We start from the raw sequence: 17991 nt of genomic DNA on the forward strand, positions 1-17991 counted from the left end.
CTGCTGCCCTGTCTGTTTTTTATGCTTTGTTCAGCTTCATGAGTCTCATTAGAAAGTTTAAGGTCTGCATTTGCATATTCATATCCGTATTTGCATATTATACACAACATATTCACAAGACAGTTAATAAAATGGGCTATCATCATCATCATCATCATCATCATCATCATTTTAAAATGATGAACTATTTGCACAACAGTTGTCTATCTTTTTTTGATATTTATTTAATAATCAATTATAATTATAATAATCCATATAATGAATCTTGTTGCAGTGGTACATTTCCCTCACTGAGCATCGTTACACTACTTTATAAAAAAAAAAGTTCATGGCTCTCATACTTTGGTTCCATTTTACCTGTAAAAGATAAATTCCACACCCCGTCCATACAGATTTCTTTTCTGAACGATTCATGTATTGTTTGAATATGTTCAGTCCTCTGCATTCTGGTTATTTGTTTTTCATTTATTATTTGTCAAATAATAACTATAAAAATTCAATTTATATATATATATATATATATATATATATATATATATATATATATATATATATATATATATATCCTATTGCAGATTCAGAAAAAATTATCACATGGTTACATATCGATTGCAGGCTACTAAATCACATCGTATCATATTGTAGCTGATTCAGTGCTAGTCAGTGGAATCATAAAAACTCAATAATCAATACAAATGTGACATGATTTTTTTTTTAATCTAAAGGAAAACAAATTTCTCAGCAGGAAAGGGTCAGTTCATTTCTGTTTTCTTCCTGCAAGATTTAAGCAGAAATCTTTCCCCAGTCACAGTCTAAAACTTTCTATCTGGTATAATCACTGACTAACATGACTGGACTTTATGGCCCCTATTGGGTGTTGTGGGCCTGTATTATGTAGCTATTCTTTGCCTTTGTTTAGGGCTTGCTGATGGTCAGCAGCATTCCAGACTGATATCCCTACTTTCACCAGACTCCCACACACACACACACACACACACACACACACACACACACACACACACACACACACACACACACACACACACACACACACACATATATACACAGCAGATGGGGCCAGATTTTAACAACAGCAAGGTCTCATCACACTCACATTGGGCTTTGTCAATTTCAATAATACCTCCTGGAACACAAACATACAAACACACACACACACACACACACACACACACTCACACACACACTCACACAGACACTCACACACACATGCACTAAATTGTGAGGGAGGTGGAATGATTGAGCCCAAAACAATATTAATGGGCGAGGATGTAGAGTCATGTCTTACTCCCATGGACTACTGTGATGGACCAGACTGTAACGCTCTGAGTAAACCTTTCCCGGAGATCACACTGTGACACTGATTAGAATGTGGTGAGTATTTTAATATATACAGTATATATATATATATATATATATATATATATATATATATATATATATATATATATATATATATATATATATATATACAGATATAGATATAGAGATACAGAGATAGATATAGATATATTATATAATATTATATATTATTTTCTGATACATTAAATGCATCTGAAACATTTCATTTTTTAACTGTAATATATACAGTATATTACAATTAACACAAGTTATGCATGGTGGTTTTAATACTAATGCATGGAGTCTACTATTCAAATACTAACTTTTAATTTAATCTTATACAATTAAAGGTTCACTCAAATATTAAATCTTTATATGAGTCTTAACTCTTCCAGAAGTTAATAATGATCAACATGACAACACATGTACACTCACGAGCCCACATACAAGTCGCTCCTATTCCAATGTGAGCGCAAGACAACTGAGTTGAGCTTGATTGCCCATGGCTGTTCTACCTTGGAGAGTGTTTCAGACAAACACAGAAGGGAGCTACATACTTTGGTGCACACTCTCTGAAGAATAACACAGTGCAGGCAGAGCAGAGACATGTTTAAATACACACCTCCATGGCAAGTGCTGTGCCACAGCTTGGAGCGTAGCTGTAAGGTAAGAGAAATACACACACACACACACACACACACACACACACACAGGCATTTATACACAAACACAGACATTTATACACACACCATGCTATAAGAGATGATCGGATATCAGAATGTAGTAAACTTATCTTGTGCAAATTATTTAAAAAAAGGTCTATTCCTGAACTAAAGGGAGCAGAATTTGTATTTCTGGCACTTTGTTATTCATCTAAAAGAACAATAAGAATGTAACTTCAGGAAACAGTAGTTGACACTATTATTTAACAAAATAACAAATTACATGTAAAATTGACCAGTGAACATTTTCAGTGCTCATATCTCTCACTGTGACATCTTTGCCATAGCATACAGTATATAAAATTTTAGATTCCAGTGATCTTCCACCAGATGTCAGGATTTGTGGTATTTGCAGGATTTGTTAGGCGAAATTTCAGCTGTCATACAAAGTCAAACAGCCAATGTTGCCAAAGAATGTTGGAGCAAAACATTTTTCTGTTTAAACAGAAACTCAAATGCTTGTTCGAATACAATTCAAATGCAAATGAGTTTTAGTACAAAACAAGACATTGGAAAATTGTATAACAGCAACAACAACAACAAAAACAAATGAATAAATAAGTAATGTCCTGAATTTGTGACAATATCCACTGTTAAAAATGGTATAATAATAATAATAATAATAATAATAATAATAATAATAATAATAATAATAATAATAATAATAAAATATATAGTAACAATAATAATAATAATAATAATAATAATAATGTACACTTGTACCACATGCTTTTAATGTATATATTTTATTGTATATATCATACTCATTATACTCATTATATTCATCATATTCATTCATTTTAATTTTCTACCTAAGGAAAGTTTATCTTACCTCCTTGTGATAGACTCTAGGTTCCCTGTGGAGAATTAGTGGTACAGATAATGTAAAGATACAGTTATTGTCTACTTATTAGACGACATTTATTTTTATATACTCTATAGTCTTTGGATGGCTTTTACTTATGAGCTTCTCTAAAACATCTGCAATATTTTAAGAAGTTCCTGGAAGAAGTCTTTATAACAGTGGCGATTAAAAACATTAAAAAAGCTTAAAAATATAAAAATATAATCGGATCATACAGCGGTTTGTACAAATTACTGCACAGGTCAAAATGTCTAAAACTCTGGTATTTAAAACCATACTCAGCTTGCTTAAAGATTTAAAACAGCTTTAAACAAAATCACATTTTTGCGATTTTTTTCATATTATTGGCTTCTAATGAATTTGGATTGTTTGTTAAACTGGGCCTATGAAATGAAACATTTTTAATTTGACACTTTTTTCTTTTCGTCATTTATAAAAATTGTGTCCCTCGCAGCAAGCAATGGTGGAAATACTGGACTACGCATACTTTTTTTTACTCATATTGTATAAATATTATTAAGAAGTATATAGAGTAATTGAAAACACTTTACTAATTACTCTCTAACTAATTTCTAATTTCAGAGAAAAAAAAGAGCATTTTTCCATAATTTTAACCCTAATTTTTATTTAAAATGTCAAGGAACTCAATTTTAAGGCCTCTTCTTTTCTTATCCAGCCAGTGACCGTAGACAATACATCAACACAATGGGCATGCATTTTATTTGTCAGTTTATTATTTATGCATAATTCTATCTGTAGCATTTAAAAGCCTAAACTCAAATTCATCAGTATAGAAAGAATTGAGCCAGCTCTTTATTTGTGGTTCCCTACATCAGATAAAAACCATCTACATTTTACATTAGAATGTAGCATCTTTATTTTTGGAATTTTGGTATTCTCTTTAAATTAAGTATTATTCATCAACTACAGGAAAGTCCTAAAGTTGTTGTTGTTTAAACAGCTGCTCTTGATCTTAAACTTAAACCCCCTTTAATCTATTAGTCTCATACACTTACTGTAAGTCTGTATGGTGGGCGTGACTGTATATACTTGTTGAACTTGTCTGTAAATATGCTACAGCAAAGTTTGAAAGGATCTGGAAAGTGTGTGAGTGTATAGCCTTTACTTAGTTACACACAGAGGGTGAGTGTTGTGAGATTTTCAATTTCAGACTTATACAAATCGCCGTGTTGTTTTATGAACTTCATTAGAAATAGTGATTATAATATTGTGAAACACAGAGTGTTAATTGTTGTTTGATAAGGAAAAAATATAAGGGTAAGCAATGATTAAAGCAATAACAGTGATATCTGATGCTATATTATGTATAATGTATAATTAATAATTAATTAATAATAATAATTAATAATAATTCCCCCATATGATTGCCTGTTATGTTATAGGTTAATGCTTAGTTTAAGTTTAAAGGTAATATGATGGGGATAAATATTAATCATGTGACATGCAGGGACTTGGGAATAAATGATTCATTTGTAGAAATATGAGGATGCAAAGTCGACTAAATTCGGGTTCAGAAAGTTCAGAACGTTTACGATAGGAATGCTGAAGGTTAAGGAGTAGTTAGGGATTAATCTAGCAATCTAGATTTATGCCATTAACAAGTAAAAGTATCCAAGTAATTTTGGTAAAAATATACATCCAAGTCAGTCTTTCACCATGACACACCAAAGCAATGCAACTTCATTATATTCAAGCTAATATAATGTATAATGGCAATATAATATTTCATCTATATGGTTCATTACTGCTGTAGAGCTCCGTAGTAAAGTTTTGAAAAAAACAGGACAACCCTTTTAAATGCGCTTGTCCAATCAGGTGCATGTAGATGGCAGGTTCCAAGAAGCACAAGTGCAGAAGGTTTATCAGTGGTGTACAGTCCACTGTGTCACGCATGGACACCCTCTGACAGCTAACTAAAGCCTTGCAAAACTACATAATCCAGCTCACATGACAGACTGTGTTATCTAAAGAGTTTGACTACATTCAGCTTGGTAAAGTGTCTTGTCCTTATCACTGGGAGACTTTTTAGTGTAAAAGCAAGTCTTAATTGCATTGACTCTGGTGTAATCCCTTGATTGTTATGAGGTAAGAGACACAGACATTGTATCACTAAATTTACTTTTATTACTTATGGAATTATTCAAACTAATATGATGTATAAATGATTTCTCTAAGGATGGTTTATTTAAGGATTTTGATGTAAATATCTAGAGACCACTGGTGAAGTTAGGACATTCTTTTAGAATTTAATGCAATCATTATTATAATATTATTAATGACAACAACTTAAATGAAAAGTAGAACATTTGAATTGTAAAATATTTACATGAAGTTCAGAGTTCCTTAGTATTTGTTACGTCCCAGGCAGGTTCTGAATACGTAATTAAATAGTAAAGGAAAAATAAAGGAAAATCTGTGACTTTTGTACAAAGTGGTTAACGTGGTCGAAACCACACATTCACTTACATTCAAACAAGATTTTGAACATTTATTTAATTTGTTGTAAATAATTCAAAATTTAAAAAACCTTCTGTTTATTTATGTTTAAATCCCAGATTTTAAATTTTTTTAGTATTATGTACAGATTTCTATGTAAACCCGACTGAGTGAAATCTTCTATTTTAAAGGTAAAAGAAGGCTTAAATTGTAAATGATTAAATAAGGGTGTGCTGCGCCTCCTGCAATTCTAACACCACCTTTATTTGGTATCATGTGCTTCATCTTTAAAACTGAACTACCTGTTATGAAGTAAAAGTATTCAAGACATGACTTTCATGTATTTATAAAATTTGGTTACCATTAGCAATGTATAGTCAAATATACTACGTGTATATATTTAAAACCCTCTCTGAGTAAATACTAAAATAAATCAAGTTAGAGCTTAATATTGGAATGAAAAAAATCTTACAGCAATTAGTCAGTAACTGAGTTAAGATTTAAACAGTGTCCTGATTTTACAGAGACAGTCAAACAGTCCTCAAGATGTACATAGCGAATGGAAAGGGAGGACTCTGAGTCATTCGTATCAAGCTTCTGCATCACAAGACCCTGTGACTGATAAGGACTACCAATTATCTGCAATCACCATGGCTAGCATTCCTAAACGGTGGGTTATGAAACCTTTAACACCTAAATTAGAGAAGTCTGACCACCGGACATTGCTGAGCCCTAGCAGTGAGCCGTATTCCTTAGAGAAGAGCTGGAGTTTCAGCCAGAATGGTGATTCCAATTCATTTACCAATGAGAACATCTCAGTGACCCAGTCCTCTGTGAGAGTCACAAATGGAGAGGGTTTGGTGGATGTTGTCCATGCCAAGCATGTGGCTGTGTCTGAAGACAGCAGTACCAGCGAGGACTGGCAGCCTAGTACACCTAACAGCCCTGGTTCCATAAGCAGTACAGACTCTCATGTGGGTTTCTACTCCTTTGTGGATGACCCAACAAGCCCAGAAGCTGAGAAGAATGAAGTTTACATGGTCTCGCCAAAGAGGCAGGCCAAACTATCTACTCTAAAAGAGAAGAGTAGGTTTAAGGTACAGACTTACATGGAGGACAGAAAACCTGAGAAGCTGTTTCAAGAGACTAATGGTGATTACCAGTACCATATTGGTGACACATCAGGAAAGGACTATGATGCAGATAATATCGATCGAATGGAGATCATCCGTGGTCAGGCACCTAAAAAGAATGTTGTATTAAAAGAAGAGTGGAGTGCCTTGGAGAACCTTGATCTTACTAACTCTCCGCATCGTCTGCTTGAGGGTTTTAGTCTGTGCTATAGCCCTGTGACCACAAAACCTCTACAGTCTGAAGCAGAGCCTGGCACCATTGACAACCAGCAAATTGACTTCAATTCTGCACGTAAACAGTTCCAAATGATGGAGAGCACAATGCAAAACCCCTTCTGGAATAATCCTCAACAAGAAAATTCTTCTCCAAAACTACGGGGACGATCATTGTCTGCAGAAGCAAAACTTTTCACAAAAGATGTTAGCAAATCTGAGACCCTAAAGAATGAATCTTGGAAGAGAGGAAAGAACAAGGCAATGTCCATTGAAGAGGATCTAAAAAATAGGAGTCAAACTAGCTTGGCAGATTATGTAGACTTTGGATTTGACAACAACACAGACACTACAAGATTTAGAAGTTTATCCAGTGAGCCTTCCATGTTAGACAGCACACCTGGGGCTAGCATGAGCGAAACGCCCATCGAGCGAGAGATCCGAATAGCTCAGGAACGAGAGCAAGACCTGAGGCGTTCACGAGGTATATTTCTTCCAGACACATCAGAGATGGTTGAGATCATGACCAAGCCTATTCTGTCCCTACCAATGCCACAAATAAAGCCTATCAAAGCAAAAGAGCCCAACAGAATGAGTTTACTCATTCTACGTGAGATAGAAAAGGTTAATCAGAATACAGACCTTTATGACAGTGGAAGTCTACATAATCAAGGTGAGAAGAAGAGAACTTTTGGGTCTCAATCAGACCAATTAGACATTATATCTTCAAGCACAAGTCCAAGCATAAATCTCACTGGCAGATCTATTATTACAGAGGATGCATCAGTTACAAAGAACCCAGAGAATGTAGAACAAAGGGATGTATTTGACTCTGAAGAGCCTCTTTCACCCTGCTGCCCTCATCGACACCCAGATGAGACAATCATTTGGAGGGAAAGTACTAAAAAAATTCCAAAGAGGCCATTTGAAACATTCACCAATGAGTTGGTTGAACAAGAAAACTGTAAAACAGAAACTGCAAAACAACCATTTTGGATGGCAGATTATAAGCCAAAAGAATCACGGAAAACTTTCAGCACAACTTTTTCCGTTCCACCTGAAACTGTTAGAAGTAGCAGATCTACAGGAGATTGGAGATCTCTTCCTGAGAGCTCAAGCGATTGGCCCCGAATGTTAAACGCCCCAGATAAAATTCGCAAAGAGATTGAGGAGAACCTCAGACGAGAGCAGGAGCTTCAAGAACTACGAGAAGCAAGCAATCTCTCAGGTGTCCCAGAACCCACATTGGGATCTTTTATCACCTTGGATGAAGTGTCTGGGCAAAGGAACGATGATCAAAATAGTTCTTATGACAATTTCATTGAGGTAGATGCTATCCTACCACAAAAATCTACACAGAGGACCAGTTACAGTTCCCATGTGGATCCAACTCCTGTGTCCAGTACAGCAGAGAGAGGTATAGCTATTGATTATTCAACTTCACCAAGTTTGATTATTTATTTTTGAGTTAAGCTTACCATTTTTGGTTTTATAGTAGAATTGCCTGTGAATGAAGCAGGAAGTTCACATTTTATTAGATTACAAAAGGTCATTAGCAGATAAAAGAAAAACAAGAATGCTGATATGATGCATTGCTACCAGCCATAAATCCATTAAGTCTCCACTGTGAAATTTAAACACGGAAATATCAACGAGTAATAACAGGATTAAGCTAAGATTATGTTAACATTTATATGAAAATGAAATCTGCATGTACTCCGGTTTCCTCCCCGGTCCAAAGACATGCATGGTAGGTTGATTGGCATCTCTGGAAAATTGTCCGTAGTGTGTGATTGCGTGAGTGAATGAGAGTGTGTGTGTGCCTTGCGATGGGTTGTGATCTGTTGATGGCCTGTGACCCGAGGTAGCGGTAGAAAATGAGTGAGAGTGAGTGAGTATATCTGCATGTCTTCTTAAAATGTCATTTAAACACATATTGTAAACTGTACTTACATTTTTCACACTAGGTAACCAATTTCCTGAAACACTTAAAACATGGCACCTTTTGTTTAAACTCATCAATTTCTTAAGTGTTCAGAAATATTGGAACAAATGACTGACCGTTTTCTTGCTGCCCAGATGTGCCGTTAATCAAAATGCTGTGACTATTTAAACAGTTAATACAGTACATCTGAATGTACATTTATACCTGGTTTTCACCTGTCAGGACTGCACAGAAATTGTTAAAATCCAACAGATAGATTAAGAACAGAGCCAATGCACAAGAACTGGGATTAGCCAATACAACCACACATCTAATAAGTTGGCCAAGGAATACAGCAGCAGGGAACACTGTGAAAGATGTGAAAAAAAAAAAAACAAGAAACAACAATCTGTGACATCACCAATAACCTCCATAGGGCAGGAGTGAAGGTATCATAACCCACCATTTGAAGAAGAATTTGAGATCATAAATAGAGAGAAAATAGAGCAGAAAGATGCAAACCACTCATTATGAGCAGTAAGAATCAGAAGAATCAGAATTCTCAAAGAATTACAGAGATGAACCACACATATTCTGGAACTAAGATGAACCTCTTACAAAAGTATCATGGCTTGGGCTTGCGTGGTTGCTTCTGGAACAGGCTCACTAATCTTTATTGATGAATTAACTGATTAACTGTAGAAATATTCTGTCTGCCAATTTACAGAGAAATGCATCCATTCTAATTGTGAGGAGGTTCATGACCCAAGACATACTACCAATGAAACAAACCTAATCAAGTTTTAGACTGGTCAATTCAAGTCACCAGACCTTAACCCACTTGAGGAGCATTTCACCTCCTAAAGAGGAGACTGAACACTAACCCCCAGTGCACAAATAAAACTGCAAAACAAACCTGGAAAATCATAATAAAAAAGATTATAACAGATAATAACTTTAACAGATTGCTGATGTCAGTGGGTCACCAACTAGATGCAGTTAATGCAAGCAAAATATATTTAACCAAATATTAAGTAGTAATTTTTTTTTTTTTTTTTTACATTTTCTGTAAATAGATTTAGATGATATGTTCCTATACTTTTGCTCATCTAAACACTGGATGATCTTCCACCAAAGGTGCCATGTAATAAGTTGTCTAGATTTAAATATCAGGAAATGAAATTCTGATCTACAGTTTCATATTCTTCTGTTGATCTCAAATCAAAATTGCCTCAGTAATGATCAAAAACATGGGATTGGCTTTTCTGTGCAAATACTTTTGGAGAGGTCTGTATATGTGGCTAGGTTTCCTGTTTAACACAGTTTTACTGCAGGTAACTGATTAATCATTGGCTTTGTTGTTTATGGATGTCATCATTGCAGGATCAGACAAAATAGCTTACCTAATTAGTTTCTGAACTTTGATCACATACAAGGTGAATGAGGAACAATGCAACATCAAAAGGTTAATTATTGATCTCATAAAGATGAGTGTACAAGACATTATATATATTATATACAGTATATATTGCTCTTCCACAGGTCCTCCTTCAAAACTTTCTTCCATCATGACTGCCCAACCATGGAGTGGTCCAAAGCACACGACCACCGCAGTCCATAAGACAGTTTCTACTCTTCCTTTTAGTCCATTAACTGAAGCCTCCTCCAACAAGGGGCTGACAAAGACACTGCTGGATGACTTTGAGGAAAGGCGAGTCAGATTGAAGCTTGAGGAGAGCTCTGTAAGTGAGCAAGCTACTTTTCCCATATAGTCAAAGTTCATGCAAGTTCCCAAAGAGTTATAGCTAGAAATCTCTTGTACTATGACTTGCCACTGACTGCATTAACAGCACACATAGAATCTGATCAGACTCAACTATATTAGAAATTAACCAGTATATGATTGAATGCTAAAAATACCCAGTATTTTTATCCCTGAGTGTTTAACTTTGGCTCGGTCTTGTTTTCTAGTATGCTGGAATTCAGCCTGTTGATGATATTAACAACGAGGTAAGAGGTCTGGTCCTTATCTATCACGTAACATATGTCTAGACCTGCACTTCCTCATTGGTGACTGTTTATTTCCTGCAGGTTGTAGAAGTGACTCGAGTAATACGGCACAAAAACACAAGGGCTCTGCGGTGGGAAGCTGGTGTGTACGCCAATGAAGAGAACAACTAAGTCTGGACATGCTGTGCAAGTGGAAAATATACATATATCTTAATATTAATGCTAATAGCAATGATATCCAGACTTGATTAACTGGACCAGCTGGATCTAACTGACATCTTGTACTTGTATGTTGGCACCACCCTTTAATAGCTCTTAACTATAGAGACAACATGAATTATGAAGGCCATCTGGAAATGCAGAAAACTGTCATGGTGTGGATTATGGCTTCTATAAATGGCAGAAATTATTTTTTACTGAATATTTTACAATCATTACTTGATCATTGCTTGATGTTGGGCAAAGTGGTATAAAATACTGCAGTTTGAAGTAAGTGTAAATAAATGTTCACTAAGTCATCAGTATTACCAGCAAATATTAAAAAATTAAGGTTTCAAACATGTTTAAAATTAAAAAAAAACAACAACAACATATAATCATAAATGAAAACATCAAAAAGTCTCAGAGTTTCTTTTAAAATAGTCATTATATTTTTTTAATTATGAAGACATCACACTGATTTTATTATTACATTTTAGTAGAAAGTCATGCTTTTTTTTTTTTTTTATGTAAATTTCACTTGTGATCAGGAGTATGTGTTGCTTACTTACAAACAGAAACCAAGGTTTTAAGTTCCATGTATGACTCCTTCACCCAATATAATATAATATAATATAATATAATATAATATAATATAATATAATATAATATAATATAATATAATATAATATAATATAATATAATATAATATAATATAATATAATAATAGCAACCCCCAAAATAAATAATCCAGGGAGTACATAGTGTTGCATAAGCTGACTCTTGAGTTGGCTGTCTAATGTATCACCTCAGATCATGTTTTGCAAGGCTGGAACAAGTCTTTCAGCTCTTTGTGTTCACTAACTAGAGATTCATTTATAACCTACAACAAAGGATGTAAATGACACATGCACTCGTATACTGTAAGTGAACAGTAGAGGAAGTGACCAAGGGAAGGGATTCAGGAGGGAGTCATCTTCATTTAGGATAAATGCAATAACATAACACAGTGTAAGTAACAAGTGGAGAAAGAATTTGTCATTTAAAAAATGTTTAAATAAAATTTAACAGGATTTATACAGGATTTATTTGCATCCGAAATCATATCCGGTGTCTCTTTCTAAACAAAAGTTATGAATCTACAGCAATATATTAATCAGTGCCTTAGTCCAAAAACACTGATGTGATATTTGTATTCATGAATGAAGATTTGATGAGTTGGAATAAAATTCAATTAAATTTTGAACCTACAATCTTTGGTCTTATTGCACTTTATATGAAATAAAATAGGCATCATAAAAAAAATCACCTTAAAGCAAGATAATACAACCAAGTATATATATAAAAAAATCTGATTTTTTTTTAATGTCTTTGTTTAAACTGTATTAATAAAAATGTCAAAACCTATCAGATTTATTTATTTATTTATTTATTTTTAATGATCAAATTAAGACTTTGTTGGTCACATAGACAATCATACACATTACGACACGCAGTGAAATTCTTTTTTTGACCATCTGTGTCATAAAATATCATATAGGATAAAAATAGACTAAGAATAGAATTACATACAATGAAAATTATATTTAAGTGTACAGGTACAAAATGGGGAAATATATATAAAAAAATATCATGATATAGTGTGTGTTTCTATGCAATATATGCTGTGCTAAAATCCATAATGTGATGTTGAGAGGTGTCCGAGTTCATGTCATATATCCCACAGTACAAAATATCTAGACTTCTATTGTGTCATTATGATATACAGGTCAATTTATTTTATAAACCTTACAACCTGCTAGAGTAAAAACATATGAAGTCATTAAAAAAAAAAATCTATATTCAGAACCAAATGCATCACATTTCATTTAATATCAATTTGCATTTCTATTTTTACGTTATACATTTTGTTTTACATTAGATACAAAAATATATTTAGTAAAATTTTTTAATATTTTTTTTCTCAACAGCCCATTGGTGTTTTGTTATTTAAACAATAAAGAAATTATTTTTCTACAAACTGCTCTTAGCCTTTCTCTGGAGTGATTTTTCTCATTAATATCATTAATCATTAATCATTAATATCATTATATTTCAATGTTAAAATTCTAAAGTTTGGTTTTTGGTTTAATTCTACATTCATGATGTGTAGGTATATTTAAATAAAATTAAAAAAGGTTTTGATACAATAAAGAACATAAATATATGGCGACTTATTTATCTATCTATCTATCTATCTATCTATCTATCTATCTATCTATCTATCTATCTATCTATTTATTTATTTATTTATTTATTAAATGACTTTTTCACTGAGTTTGTGTATGCTTTGCCCATGCGCTGCTGTTTAATTATAAATCTCAGCCCTATACAATTCTGGATATTTGTACATTTTTGTAGTGAATTGTGTATGTTAGGTGTTTGGCATAAAATATATAGACTATAACGAGTCCTAATGCTGGCATCTCCCCAATATATCTCAGATTTTGCATGTTCTGCAGATACACATAGCGCATCCCATAGTTCCAATTTCACTTCCATTTCACTAACTTCCTTCTTCTCTACTGGTACGTGTGTAATCTTATGCTGCTCGGGGCATTCGGTCTATAAACTGCTTCTTTTACTTCATTCCTTTATTATTCCTTGTCATTTAAAGAAGGAGATCAGAAAAGGCAAAGAGAATGCCACAGGTATGTATTGTTTTCTCAAATAAAGAATTATATATGATTATTTCTGATTAAAAAACAACAAAAGCTTTTTTTTAATTGAATGTACAGTAGACACATATATTTATTAAGTGGTGTGGAGTATATAAAGTCACTCATAACTAGATCAAAATACAAATAGAGGAAAAAGTCTTGTTTATAAGATGAATCAAAAGCAGAGCAAAATACTAATATTGTTTATTAATACTAATACTAAAAGACAGGCTAGCAGGTATGTTTGATTTGATCACACTTCTTTGTAAAATATCTTAAAGGTTTATCATCCATAAGACATTGCAAGACCTTCCGGACACCTGCAATGGCAGGTTTTTTTACTTTAGTGGAGCCAGTGGTTGTTATGCACAAACTGGGCAGCTCTTGTTTTGAGATGGCTCTCACCCTTACAGTGTACAATCGCTCACTGAAAATATCAGGTGGACATCCTGACCAAGCCCAAGAGGCTTCTTCGAGCTTCTTTCTCATCCACTCCATCATATCAGCGGTAGCAGCCATGTTTTCCAGCGTCCCACTAGGCCGCATCGCAGACCGACTGGGACTTAAAGTATTCCTGGTCACCCCTCAGCTGGGTTCTCTCATGGGAATGTGCTTCCTGGTGGTCTTCCTGTTCCACAATCTACCTTTGGAGTTCCTCTTCCTTGGCTCCATGGTGTATGGCCTCAGCGGAGGTCCTCCTGCGTACTGGGCTGGTGTGGCAGCTTTGGCGTCACTCAGCTCAAACCAGAAGCACCGCACTATAAAACTCAATGTTGTGGATCTCTGTGTTGGCATCGCAGGAGTGCTAGGTGGTCTGCTATCTGGGTACGTGTACCAGCTAGGACATCAAGGATTGGTCCTTTTAATGACCGCCATGCTCTTCAGTGCAGCGTCACTTTTTTACGCCGTGTTTCTTCTCTCCAGTTTAAGACAAACATGTGATGAGAAGGAGCAGCTGCTGTCAAGCGGTGAGAAGATGGACAAAGTAGCAGTAGGGATGTTGATGTCAGCCATGTTACTGTTTGATCTGGGAATGATTGGAGCAGAGAATGTTCTTACACTCTATGTGCTGAAGCCTCCAATGAGCTGGGATTCGGTGTGGGCTGGTTATGGCAGCGCAGCCACAAATGCCATGTATTTGAGCAGCTTCCTCGGAGTGCTTGTGCTATCTGACGTGCTAGGAGATGTGGCCTTGTCTTTGCTCGGCATTGTGTCCAACTGTACAGGAATGGCCATCATGGCTTTCACAGTGGAGAGTTGGATTTACTTCATGGGTAAGTGAGGTGAACAGGATAAAACTATTCAATCCCTGCTTTGAAAGATTAAAGCACATAAAATAATAACACTATACTTTAATAATTACACTCTATCATCCATGTAATATTTCTATGAATACTTGCTCAGTGTATGAACTGCACTGTTGTACTTGTTTATTTTGAGACATTTAACCAGGTCAAACCACTAATGCTTATCTAACATTTTCTGTGGACCTGTTTCCTGGCTAACAGCACGAGGGATAATGATGTTTGCCTGTATTCCTATGCCAACGCTGCGAGCGATGCTTTCCAAAGTCCTGGATGCACAGCAATATGGTAACTGAAGCATGAAACAAGAAGCAGATTAGTCATTACAAATGGAAAATCCCCATATATAAATTATATTTCAGTGAAATAATTTCAGGGTTTTGACATGTGACAGCAAGTCACTACGTCAAAGAAAACAGTTTTTTTTTTGTTTTTTTTACATGATCGATATATTGCAACATATGTGATTAAAAGGGGTTCTTTATAACTATTGTTATATGACATATCATTTTATAGACTTTTATTACATGATATGTCATATAACAATAGTTATAAAGAAACAACCCCTAATACCTGAAATATCTAACAGGAATGAATAAATAAAGTGTCTTTTTTATTATTATTGGTGTTTCTTATGTCAGGTTTCTGTTCTTCATATGCTATAGTCTGACATGAAAAACATTAAATATATTCAGACATATTGATATATTAAGAGTGAAATTTATTACAAACGTAAAATATTACTGTTTATTAAATATCCTCTAATATAAAGATGACAAATTAAAAAGAAATTGATTTTGGCTCGGGTCCACATGCAAATCCATATGAAGTTTCATCCCATCCACATGGCACGAGAGCTCACTGAGCTCACTAAACTTGATCTAACTGAACACCAATGGGACATTCTGACCAACCAGCATCATTTAAACACTAATATTTTTGAAGAATGGCATTTATCTATGCTGTACTGTACAACAGATTTAGATGCCAAGATGCACTGATACTGTCCCAGAGGCTTGTGGTGACTTGGCACTTGCTTTTTTTTTTCATTTAATTGTCACTTGTCCGTAAATATATTTATATTTATGTATAAATTATATACGCCTTTCAACAGGTGAGTAACACAAAGCACAAAAATCACTATGCACTATCCCTGTTCTAGGATGTGTATTTGGACGGCTACAGTTGGCTCTGGCTGTGACTGAACTTCTGTCTACGGTGATCTTCACATCTATTTACCCTCTTACTCTGAACTGGTGCAGTGGCCTTTGTTTCCTTCTCTCTTGTGCCATCAGCTACCTCAGCGTCATACCGATCCTGTGAGTTTCCCATTATTAAGCCAAAGGATTTCAGAAATTTATTATAGGAACACATGCTTTTTGCTCTGAAATTTTGTATTTTTTTTTATCTTTTTTTTAGCTCTGGCACATGGAGCATTTGCTCGACACAAATATAGAATTAATTTTACTCCTAAAGGATATAAAGGATTGAAAATGTGCTTACATGGTTATTTACCAGAGGTAAAAAAAATAGATTTTTCGCCTCTTTTACCCAAGTTTTCCCAAGTTGGTGATGGTTAATGGCTTACTTGTTTAATGGCTTGTAGGCCAATATATTCAAAGAATATTATATATATATATATATATATATATATATATATATATATATATATATATATATATATATATATATATGTATATGTATGTATACATATATACATATGTATATATGTATACATACATATACATATATATATATATATATATATATACACATACATACAAAGGGGGATTAAATTTAGGGTTTTTTTTTAATGTTTATATTTCTGCTCTCTGAGAAGCCCCAAAATTTAAGGCATTATATTCAAACACTAAAATTCCATATAAAGGTATCCTAAGAGAGGTAAAATCTTCTCACACAGAAAGAAACCCGTGTCCTGACTCATTTTATATTGAACTTGCTTCGATAATATAATTTGTTTGTTTATACTGATTGAAAATGTCTGATTTCCATTCTGCCACCAGTGTACTGGTAAATAGGGTTAATCATGCAAACAAAAAGCTATAACATTGCACATTGCACATTTCACTTACTAACATAAAAATATGATTGTGATAAATTGTGTGATATTCACTCCAATTCTTTTCACTGTATCTAGCTTTGATATGCTGGTAAAAGTTAAAAAAAAAATCCAATCCTTTTATAACAAATACTATGATTTTTTTGTTTGCAGATACCTGAAGTTCAGGCAGAAGAGAACTGGGTACACAACTATATAAGGGGAAATAAATTATAAGCACTATAAGACAATTTTTCAACTGTTGGCATTTTATCAGGTGGCTCTGGTTCAGCTTGGGGGGAATTTGAGGCACATAGTAGAAAGTATATTCCTTATATTTCAGTAAGGTGCTCTGCATCTGGACAAACAGAAACAGCTTAAATCCTGTGCTGGGCATTCAACAGGGTTTTCCACCAGTTATACCAGTATACATAATACAACATGACTGACTCCACCAAAGACACCTCGAACTTAGACACTAATTACTCTCAGGATTGCAATACAAATGCTCCTTCACAGAGGTTCCTAAATTATTGAGAATTAAGTTAGGCAGGGTTTCCTGTGCCACAGAGGATGACACAATCCAGAAGCTCTTCTTCATTTCTGATTCCCCTGGTTTCTGAACTGAAGTGTCTTCTAAAACTTAAATAGCTCCTTGGTTGTGAACTTGATCATGAATATGAAACCCAGGATTTTAAGAGTTAGTGGGCAACTTGTTTGAAGTTCGAACACAAAGTTCAAATTCTTTGAGAATGTATGAAAAATATCTGAGTTTGTGGAGTGGAAGCACTTCCTGGATGCTGCCTCCATTAATCATGAAATGTTCTAAGAGAGACCTACAATGTGTTGTTTTACAAAGTATTCATGAATGCTGTATAAAAGCCTTTATTATGTCACACCTATAGTACAGTACAATGAATTTTTTTTTTCAAATATCTCAATTTTCTAGGTTGTGGTCAGAGCCATGATATAGCATCCCTGGAGCAAAAAGGGTTAAGGGCCTTGCTCAAGGGCCCAACCGTAGCAGCTTGACCCCCAATCCTCCAAT

General features: G+C 34.4%; 2 protein-coding genes across 2 annotated transcripts; both read left to right on the forward strand.

Annotated features, from left to right (window-relative positions):
* The first annotated feature begins 4839 nt into the window (after positions 1-4839).
* Positions 4840-12127, forward strand: misp (mitotic spindle positioning). Its single transcript, XM_060878819.1, has 5 exons — positions 4840-5052; positions 5928-8166; positions 10216-10415; positions 10645-10683; positions 10765-12127. The coding sequence occupies exons 2-5, from the start codon at positions 6054-6056 to the stop codon at positions 10852-10854; spliced, it is 2442 nt and encodes an 813-aa protein (XP_060734802.1). The 5' UTR covers positions 4840-5052; positions 5928-6053; the 3' UTR covers positions 10855-12127.
* A 1344-nt stretch (positions 12128-13471) lies between these two features.
* Positions 13472-17839, forward strand: si:ch211-262i1.4 (solute carrier family 46 member 2). Its single transcript, XM_060864342.1, has 5 exons — positions 13472-13571; positions 13862-14854; positions 15089-15172; positions 16047-16203; positions 17118-17839. The coding sequence occupies exons 2-5, from the start codon at positions 13906-13908 to the stop codon at positions 17161-17163; spliced, it is 1236 nt and encodes a 411-aa protein (XP_060720325.1). The 5' UTR covers positions 13472-13571; positions 13862-13905; the 3' UTR covers positions 17164-17839.
* Positions 17840-17991: the final 152 nt, after the last annotated feature.

This window comes from Tachysurus vachellii, chromosome 1 (genome assembly GCF_030014155.1).
Source record: "Tachysurus vachellii isolate PV-2020 chromosome 1, HZAU_Pvac_v1, whole genome shotgun sequence".
NCBI lineage: Eukaryota > Metazoa > Chordata > Actinopteri > Siluriformes > Bagridae > Tachysurus > Tachysurus vachellii.